At 41.1% G+C, this 10,250-nt stretch overlaps 1 protein-coding gene across 1 annotated transcript in view; it reads right to left on the minus strand.

Moving 5' to 3' along the window:
- LOC104411466 (poly [ADP-ribose] polymerase 14-like) overlaps nucleotides 1-10,250 on the minus strand; it is a 16,541-nt gene that overhangs the window by 3,262 nt on the left and 3,029 nt on the right. The window contains exons 3-12 of the mRNA XM_010021887.1: nucleotides 9,779-10,015; nucleotides 6,759-9,010; nucleotides 6,113-6,346; nucleotides 5,036-5,257; nucleotides 4,612-4,702; nucleotides 3,518-3,667; nucleotides 2,923-2,985; nucleotides 1,729-1,896; nucleotides 667-873; nucleotides 1-572 (exon numbers count right to left, since the gene is read on the minus strand). The exon at nucleotides 1-572 is cut by the window's left edge and continues 16 nt beyond it. Of these exons, the coding sequence (XP_010020189.1) occupies nucleotides 1-572; nucleotides 667-873; nucleotides 1,729-1,896; nucleotides 2,923-2,985; nucleotides 3,518-3,667; nucleotides 4,612-4,702; nucleotides 5,036-5,257; nucleotides 6,113-6,346; nucleotides 6,759-9,010; nucleotides 9,779-10,015 (4,196 nt within the window). The remainder of the gene's footprint in view (nucleotides 573-666; nucleotides 874-1,728; nucleotides 1,897-2,922; nucleotides 2,986-3,517; nucleotides 3,668-4,611; nucleotides 4,703-5,035; nucleotides 5,258-6,112; nucleotides 6,347-6,758; nucleotides 9,011-9,778; nucleotides 10,016-10,250) is intronic.

The raw sequence follows: 10,250 nt of genomic DNA on the forward strand, positions 1-10,250 counted from the left end.
AATGGGTGTACACTTTCCCTGGTCATCCACGATGTGTTTTGCTTCTAAATTCACTGTGTATTTTTTCTCATTAATGATGACTGAAATATTTTTCTCCTTTCCTAGGAAAGCGTTTTCCAAGTGCATATTTGTGAGATTGTCAAAGGGCACATAGGAATCCTTTTCATAATATTTCCACTCAATTACGCTTTTAAGAAGTTCTGCACTGCTCTCTTTCTGTTTAGCATTTTTTACCCTGTAGATCATGTCTTGAATGGCAGAATAAGCAATCCAGACATCTTTCCCAACACCTGAAATTCGAACGGAGGTACCATCTAAATAAAGAGCAATTCTTAATTTATTTTGTAGGTCATGCAGTTCCTCTCTCTGCGCTTCAGTGAAATCAGAGATAAACTCATCTGTGATTTCTGCTTGAAACTGTTCCTTTAAGATTGCACTTCTCAACCAGTTTTCAGTTTCTTCCACTTTCTTTTTGTTTTCACCACAAATTTGCACAACAGCCAGGTCGATTTTCTTCTCCAAAACTGCTTTGCTTTTTCCCTTTGGGGAACATTTCTCAGAGCTCCGGAATGCTGCATTGAAATACACAAGTAATTAGTATTAACCATGATCAGCTGGTGCTAAACACATTGATCTATAAGACGTATTTAAATGACATCTACTTACACTTTAACTTGGAAAGCTGTAATCTGGCTGCTGTTTTAGCAGAATTTTCTCTTTTCTGCATGCTTGTATGGAACACACTCAGTAGATGTGGCTGAAAGATGACAACTTTAACAGTTTTCACAGATGGAGCAGAGTGACTTCTCGCAAAGTCAGTTACTGCATCTAGCATGTCTTCAGCTACTACAGCTGCATCACGGCCTGCCTTGCCTGAAACGAGTTATAAACATATAAAAAGCACTAAGAACTGTGACAAATGGTTAAAACATTTTTAGACGAAGTTATGAACATACCACAATCACTTGGATCATAAACAGGTCAGAAATAACTGCAGGCTAGCAATTTGGAAAGGGAAAGGAGATTTGAGACCATCTTTCCAGGAAGGGAAAAATGAAAGTTTACTGTTGTTGACATGGCAGCTGGTGGGGTTATGATGTAGATGATATGGCTTGGTTAGCTAACAGGCCACAGGCCTGATGCTCAATGGCCCAGTAGCCAACTCTTTGCTCAAAAAGCAAGTCTAGTTTTACACACGCAAGAGGTCCCTGCATGCATGGGGCCTAGTTCTGGATTATCTGACTAGGGATTTCTATTGAAGTGAAAATTACAAGAGAAGAAAAAGGGACATCTGGCCTTTTTGACAGGTTCACATTCCATCCATATGAACCCTACTTGCATGGCTGCTAACCAGAGCTGCATTATCTACCGATCTCAGCAATAGAGAAGTAGTTCCCTGGATATGCTCTGATGAGCTGCCCACACGTATTAGGCTACTGTGAAATATACTTATTCTTGGTTCTCCAGGAAGTATAGACATACCTTTTAATCTCTGTTAGCAGGAACACTATCGGCTCTAGAGCACTCATACTCTTTACATACCAGCTGACTGCAAGGAGTGAACCTTTCTAGGTCCGCATGAACTTCTTCTAGCATTTTTAAAGTCCGCAGTTTCTGAATATATTTTCACCAAAGAATAACTCCTCCAGAAAAATCAATTTCATCACTTGAATCCTGAGATCAGCAGAATCACACACATTAAACCTACTTCAAAAAGGAGATAAAGACCTGTTCCAATTGCTGGGAAAGTGACAGAGGTGTACTGCTGAAATTCACACTCCTGAAGCACTGTTGAGACTAGCATCTTGATATCATCTTGGGCAACAAAATGAATTATTTTTTTGCATGGCAGCCTTCCTGCTTGGGTGGTGATATAGGTCTTGTTAGGTTGTGAGGCTGAAACATTGAGGAGGAGAACATAATCAGTCAACAATTATCCACAACATAGATGTGTACTAATCCTCATTAGAACATGATAAATCATGACAAATATTCCCCAGAATAAGCTTCAAGTCTCCTTCCACAAACTGTGCATCCTCCTCTCCTATTTTCACTTTCAAGGCACAAGGATCCACTTTATGTTTGTAAAACATTTTCTTCATTGGCAAATAAATTTTGTGCACACCTTTATTCGTCAAGTTTGGTCTGCAGTCTTGGATAACTTCCTACAGACTAGTACTATGCTTTGTCTTCATGCACACACAAGCATGCCAGCTACCCCCAGGCTACCTAGCCTGAATTACCCTCTTGGCCTGCACAACAGAGATTTACCTCTTATCTCCTTCATGTAGTTCTTTTCCTTTGTTCGGTCTTCCAAGCTAAGCTGCACGCCAGCACCCTTCCCACTTCCCTTATTTTGTGGGGCTTTAAACCACATACTTGTTCATCCTTACTCCCCACCCATCACATCTGCTGTTCACTAGCTGTATTTAATTTACAAATAAATGCCTCTTCTGAGGCAGGAACCCAACTTCCCCAGTTTTCACCCTTGGTCACACAGAGGATGTGATAGTGATTTGCTGTTGGCTTAACTAGCAACCATTTTCTCGGGAATGACAAAAGGAGTTGCTTCCAGTGAGGTATGGCTTCTCTATTAACCTTTCTGTCAACACCATCCTTGTTTGTGGCTCTGTTTGATGTAGATTCGATTTGTTTGTATTGTGGAAAGCTTTACTGGAATAACGGGATGTAATAATGAATACATTTAGTTCTTTACAGATGCTTAGAAGCCCTTTCTTCAAGATTTTTTTTTCCTTCGCTCATTAGATGTTTTACAAGTATCACATTAACTGATTAAAAACTAGCTGATGTAACACAGTGAATAATACAGATGGATGTAACAGTAGGCACCGAGAAAGTATTCCAACAGACTCCCTGCCATACATGAACACTTTCAGGAAGGAGGTCAGAAATGTACCGTACCTAGTTGGGCACATTCATCTTCAACTGCTTTTCCAGCACTATTCAGAATTGCTTTAGAGACACCTTAAATGAGAAGAGGCATATGAATCCACAGTTACTACTGTTAATGCCATAAAGTCCCATCTGAAGTAGAACCGTGTACCACATAATATCTAAAATATCTCAATCCTGATAACAGTAAAGGTTATAAATGAAAAGCAGCCTAAATTTTAGGCTTACGTTTTTCAATTCGAAGTGATGTCTAAAGTACCTAACATATTTCTCTGAGGTCGAAACCTCATTGAGTTTTGTCTTCTCCTTTAGTCTGAGAGATGTTCTATAAAAGGATTATATAAAACAAAAATTATGCATTTCCCTTTCCTTAGGAGTCTTAACCATGCCATCCTGTAACATAGACTAACAAGAAAGTTTCAGACCCTTCCTAATTGAACCTTTGTATCCCAAGAAACAAACCAGAAAGCACACTGAGAAACAGAAGGATTTGAAACATTAGGGTGGGGGAGAGGGGGAGCAAGGGGAGGAATACTTCCTACTCTCCTTATCCAGCCCTTCCAGCCACATGTACTGTTCTCACACATAACACCAACTAAAGTACCTATTTTGAGGCTGAAGGTTTGGTTCGTTATGTTTACAATAACATCTCCCTCTTCTTTGGTAATATCACCCTCTGCCACCTGGAACACGATGGAGCCAATAGTCATTTCATGTACATTCTGTGCTGGCATTGAAGAGGTACCAGAGAAAGCTGCAGGAAAGAAACACAGACCCTGAGCAGAAGGGAGCAATGAAGTGAGAGATAAGGCACTTGTTCATGGGCATAATGCCTACAGAGACCCCAGTCTGGCTCCACATTCAGCCTGTGAAGAAGACTGCTTGCCATGTTAACTGAAAATCATCCCTTCTCACAGGAGTCTCTGATCAACCTTCACCTATTCCCATCATTTCTATTCATGCTGAGATGGCAAAAAAAAAAAACTTATTTCACTTCACAGCTGCTATACAGACACTATCTTGCAACATTTTGCTACATAAACCTTTGCAAAACTCCAAGGTAAGAGAGCAGCAAACTTGACAAGTCTCACTCCCTTGCTCCTCTGTCTCACAGAGGTTTCAGGCAGGTTCTCTACAGTGTGACAGGAACTTTTCACCTATGCATTATTTGTAAAAACTGGATTAAGTTTTCAATATGTTACTCATTTTCTACACTCTGCAGTTCCATTAGGCTGGGTAACACCAAAGACATTTCACTTTGGTTTTGCTATTCATCTGAATGCGTAAAAAATTTAACAGTATTCCAAAGAGGCTGCTTGAAGACACATAACCAGGAACTCACCTGCCTTCCCAGGACATAGGAAGACACTGACTTGTTCATGATCTAATCAAGTACTACAGCAATAGAAGAAACAGCCCTACTTGTGCCCTCAGCACACAATAGCTTCTGCTGTAGGGGCACAAGCCAGATAATGAATCACAGGTACCTTTTTTCTCTGAGCATCTCCAACACTGTTTCAGACATTACAGAGACACTCAGCCAGATAATATACGCTGTCTTTTCACGAGCCATTTCAACTGTTACTTGGACTTTGCCCACCAAACAATATCTCAACATCCTTAATGAACACCTTTCCTGGAATATTTAGAAGAATAAAAACATCCAGTAGGCACATAACTTCTGTGAAGCAAGCTTACCTGCGCCTTGGATAGTCTTACTTGGAGAAGTCTTCTGCACTGCAACATCTACAGTATTTCCACACCTGTTCTTGAGTTCATCTGAGAATTCCTAGAGAAGGAAATTACAATCCACCTCCGTAGAAGTCCTTAGATTAGTTTTCAAACCTTTATTTCTACTGTATAAAGTTAAAAAAACCCAGATACACTTAGGAAGAGTAGGGACACATACATTTAAGGCAGAAGGGCTGTACAGGACAGGCAGGTGACCATTAACAAAAAAAAGAATTTTCAGTACAGACAAGAAAGATACTGCCAGCAAACTTCTTCAGTATAAGAACAGGCACCCTGTGGATTCTTTGGAGATCATCGCATAGTCAAGTATCATGAGATAGAACCCTAATAAACTTGCATATAATAGAGACAGAAATATATGGTAACTCACCTGAATATTAGCTGTGTCTTTTGGATGCAACAAAAAGTGAACTTCCTCAAGAGAATTTACTCCATTTTTACTACTGAATTCAAACACCTTGTCAAAGAGTAATTTAGCAACAACAGGCCTTGGGAATCCCAAATTCCCTGTCCCAATCGCTGGGAAAGTAATTGACTTTAAAGATAGTTCCTCAGCAACCTCCAGGCATTTTGTGATAATGTCACCCAAGACCTGTAAAGCACAATTATTTTCTCAATTGCTGAAAGTAATTTTTTCTTTCCAAGTATACGCAGTGTAGCACACTCCTTTTTAGCTACCTCCTGGTATTAAAATACAGTAATCGCATACATCACAAGGAATACATTAGTAAACAAAAGATCAGCCACACAGTTAGGAAAGAACAAGCCAAACTCTTCCACCTTCCTTGACACAGTCCCCCATTTCAAATTGTTGTGGATCAAGCCCAGCCGGCAACTTGGAACCACGCAGCTGCTTGCTCACTCCCCCCCTCTTCCTTCCTCTCCCTGCTCCCAGAGGGATGGGGAGGAGAATCGGAGGAATGTAACTCCCACGAGTTGAGATAACAGCTCTCCAGTAACTAAGGTATAATCCAAACCACTACTGCTACCAATAATAACGATAAGAGGAATAACAAGGGAAAAGGACACAACCGCTCACCACCCGCTGACCGATACCCAGCCTGACCCGAGCAGCGATCTGGGCCTTCCGGGTAACTCCCCCCAGTTTATATACTGGGCATGACGTGCTGTGGTATGGAATAGCCCTTTGGCCAGTTTGGGTCAGGTGTCCTGCCTCTGCTTCCTCCTGGCTTCCCCTCCTCCCTGGCAGAGCATGAGACTGAGAGAAGTCCTTGCTCAGAGTAAACATTACTTAGCAACAACTAAAAACATCGGTGTTATCAGTGTTGTTCTCAGACTGAAAGTCAAAAACACAGCACTGCACCAGCTACTAAGAAGGAGAAAAAATGACTGATGTAGCTGAACCCAGGACACAAATAAAAAGTGGCATTAAACCCACTATAAAGACCAGTCAAATTAGAGTTCAGGCAAATAAAACCCCTTATACCTTTGTAGATTCGTATCCCTGTAGCCACGCAGGTACAACAGCATGAAGAACAACACTGCAACGCAGATTGTAACCTTTTGTTTTCAACACAGAACCTTCCTCGGGTGTTTTTCCTAGGCCTTCTGCGTTTAAGCCTGTCTGAAGCACTGGCCCTGCCTTGCTTAGCAAAGCTTTGGAGAGGGGCCCTTTATCAAGCTGGAGATCTTTGGCAACACTTATGACAACAATGTCTGTCTGAAAAACACACAAGCAAAACCTCTAGTTTTTAGGTATCAAATTTAAATTTTGCACTGATTAATCTAATACAGTTTGCCTGATGATTTACAAAATAAATTTTTTGGACTGCAATCTGTGAGTGAACAAAGAAGTTATGCTCAATTCCAGTATCACAAACCTGCCCAAAGTACACAAAAGTTGAGTTAACAGTGAAATACATTTCAAACCAACAGGAGAACACGAACATTCTGCATTCCTGGTCTACTCATGCTGCCTCCATTTGGAAAATGTTTATGCAAGTTTGTTCTCCAAGAGGAACTCGCAGATCAAAAATCTGCATTCACTGAGGTAAGCAGGACCTCATGTGTGGCTGGCCTAGAGAAAAAGGAAAAGCTTGATATTTTAAGAGCAGGTGATTTAAAACACTTACTGTAGCATCTTCAATGTTTCCTTCTTTCAGCATGATGTCAAGGCCTTCATCAGTTCTTACCAATGGGAACTTCTTGCTATTTTGAGAAACTTTTCTTTTCCTAGGCTGTTGAACTGTACTGGTCCGATGCAGTGAAGTGTAGGAAGGTGGATAATCTGAAAACACTTCTCCCAGTGCCTTGCTGAAAGCCTGAATTTTATTCTGTGAAATATCCACAAGATGAACCTCCTTCAAGCTGCTGTCCCCCTTGGATTCTTCCAAGGTCTCCTTGATGGAGGCTACAATCGAATACGTACACAGTTCCAGCGGGAAGCCAAAAATCCCTCCACTTACAGCAGGCAGAGCTATAGAACGATGATTAAATGTTTCAGCCAGTTGTAGACTTTTCTTCACTGTCTGTCTTAACAAGCACACACACCGCTCTGCTTCATCCTTCCTCCACCTGGGCCCAACAGCATGAACTACATTCTTGCAGGGGAGTTTCCCTGCACCCGTAATAACCACACCCCCAGGCTGCAAGCTCCCGTTCTTCTTCACCAGCTCATCACACTCCTGCTGTAGCTCTGGACCAGCCGCTTTTAGCAGTGCCCAAGCAAGGCCACCGTTGTGTTTTAGATCTTCATTAGATGCATTTACCACAACATCAACAGGATGAGTGCACAAGTCATCTTTATAAACTGCTACTACAACTCCACCTATGGTCACCTGCCTATAGGGTTTATCTACATTACTATGTCCTTGCTGTTCTTCCAGCTGCTCTTCTGACTGCTCTTCCAGCCTCACTAGACACTCAAAGTCTTGTTTCGCACTGGCAGCAAGGAAGTGTTCTCGTTCTTTGAAATAAGACTTGGCTCCTGGCTCTCTAATTACCACACGCTTATAATGCAAGCCAGACAGAATCCGTTCAACTAAGATGACTCCCTCCAGCACTTCTCTTTTTGGCCCACTCAAGGATATAACTCTACATTTCTTCTGTGTGATAAAGTCAACTTTCACATCTTTTTTCTGTAACTCACTCCAAACACTGGTCTTCTCTTTCTCAAAAAAGATTATGACTGCCATGGGCTTTCCTACGATGAACCTTTGTACTTGTGTGTTTTTATCTATAAAGTTAAAAAGTTCCTCAAAGGCTTTTTCTACTGCTTGAGAACAACCAGCAATGATGACCTGCCTCTCTGCCTGAGTAACTCTTACGGCTTCATTAGAGCAGTTTTCCTTAGTGAGCATTCTCCAAAAAATTTGGAGGACTGACTCATCCTCCAATGTAATGCTTTTGTAGATCAGTTCTTTCTTTATTTCTTCTTCTGCTTTTAGGAGATCTTCAGGAGCACTCCCTTGCAAGATGATAGCATCTAGGCAAAGCTCAAAAAAGGCACTAATTTGTTTTGATATAAACAGGCTCTGTGACAGGGTTTCATTATCAATATGTTCTAAAAACTGGAAAATATAGGGGTGGACATTAGCTGTTTTCTTCACCATTTTCTGTATATTATCTAATATTTCCCCTTTTACTTTATAAACATCCTCGGGCATTCCAGATAGGTTAATTACCTTCTGCAAAGGATCATAAACTATCTGCAGGGCTGGGAACTCTGTATGAATTTTTTCTTGAAGGCCAGTACTCTGTAAAATTGCATATTCCCCTGGACTTAATAACACTATTTCTTCAGTTCTTTTTTTTTCTCTTTCAATTTCTCTGGTGGCCTTTTCTATCAGAAACATCAGTTCTTGTTCAACATTCTTTACTGATTCTTTTTCACCTACTAGAACAAGTAAATCCCTGGAAATATATGGGATTATCAGATCCTCATCGAGCGTAAAGCTGTTTCTAATGGCTTCCCACACCTCTGCACTTACTTGACATTTAATTGCTTTGTACTTTGATATGCAATGTGAAAATGCTGTGGAAACATTTTCATTCCATGTCTTGATCACTCTAGATACTAATCGCTTCTGCTCAAACAAAGTAGCTGAAGGATGCAAAGTAACTTTTGCATCTGCACAGCAGGGTTCAGGCCACGTTAGCACACAATTATGCTTTGCCATTTCACAACTTATTGTCTCAAGTAGCCTATTATTTTTTAGCAAGTAATACCAGATATATGGATCCAGAGGCAATGTAATTGGATCTGGCTTCTTTATTTGTGGCCCTTCCTTTCCATATAGAGCTGTTCCCAGCGAGATGTAGTAAGGATAGACAAAGATCGGTGTTTTGTTGAGTGAATGCTTCTTTGCCAAGATACTGGTTACATCTAAAACAAACAAACAAAAAACCCCAGACAATTATGCAAGCACTTAAAACCAAAGATTTTTTTTTAACTTTGTATTTTACATAATAATGTTTCTTATGTCTAAGAACAGTTTTTCATTCATTTCCCAGACACTGTCCACCTCCAGAAGGTACACACAGCTCTGTCTCCACTTCTGTTATATGCTGTACTTGAAGTGCTCAACTCAGTAGTTGTCTGGGCTATCACTCAGCAGTATCAAGTGACTGCTCCTGCAATCCCTCCCCCCCCCTCCAAAAAAAAGCATCTATTTTCTTCAGCTTCCCCCTTCACTCCAATGCCTCCAGCTTCCCTCGTCCTCCACCTTCCACAGATGCTCATGTTTCTGTCACTGGCTGGACAAGCCACAGCACCTGCTCTTTGGCCAAAAACCTACCCAAGAAGTTGTCCTCACACAAGCCAGACAGCACACATTGCAATGGGGCAGCTGATGGTGAAGGTGAGAGCTGGAGCGGAAGTGTCCTGCACTATGTAGGGCTCTGCTTTCTCTACTGAACTCAGACTGTAACCTGAACTCTGTCAGGATCAAGGCCTGGGTGAAATAAACTATTCTATGCTGCATGCCTAAGCTGGTCCAAAACATAAGCTTGCACTCCACTTAACAGAGACCTGCTGACAAAGCACCAGATCTACTGTATTATGAGAGCAAAACAGGCATTTCTCTAGAAAATCCACATCTGGATCTTTAAGTGAAAGGATCTCAAAGAAATAAGATTTGTATTTCTGCCTTACCTTTATGGTCATTGAATGTAACGATAGCTGCATCTTCATCAGGCAGCTGCTGAACATCCTCCACATGCGCACCTCCATTCCTCTTATTCTCAAAGTAGATGGTTATATAGTCACTGGGTATGTTAGGTGGTATATTTTCAGCCCTAATGCTTTTTGTTACCTCAAGGCACCGTGCAGTAATATTTTGTTCCTTTGCTCTGTGGTGTTGATTAAACTTCTCAACAAATTCCCATGCAGCTAAAATGAGAGAAGAAAAAAAACCAAACCAACTAGTATTTTGCTTTTCTATCACAATAGTAGCAGACTATGCTTGTGTGCATTGACCAAAGCACTGAATTACAAAGCATCTACCAAGTAAGAGGTGCCCAGAAAGCTACTTCTTTCCACATATTAAGTATCTGTCACCTAGTATTCACCACATGGTTGATCACAATTGTTGACTACAACAAAACCGTCACTGGTTTTCCTGCTG

The sequence above is a fragment of the Nestor notabilis genome, unplaced genomic scaffold (assembly GCF_000696875.1).
Source record: "Nestor notabilis isolate BGI_N333 unplaced genomic scaffold, ASM69687v1 scaffold15119, whole genome shotgun sequence".
Taxonomy (NCBI): domain Eukaryota; kingdom Metazoa; phylum Chordata; class Aves; order Psittaciformes; family Psittacidae; genus Nestor; species Nestor notabilis.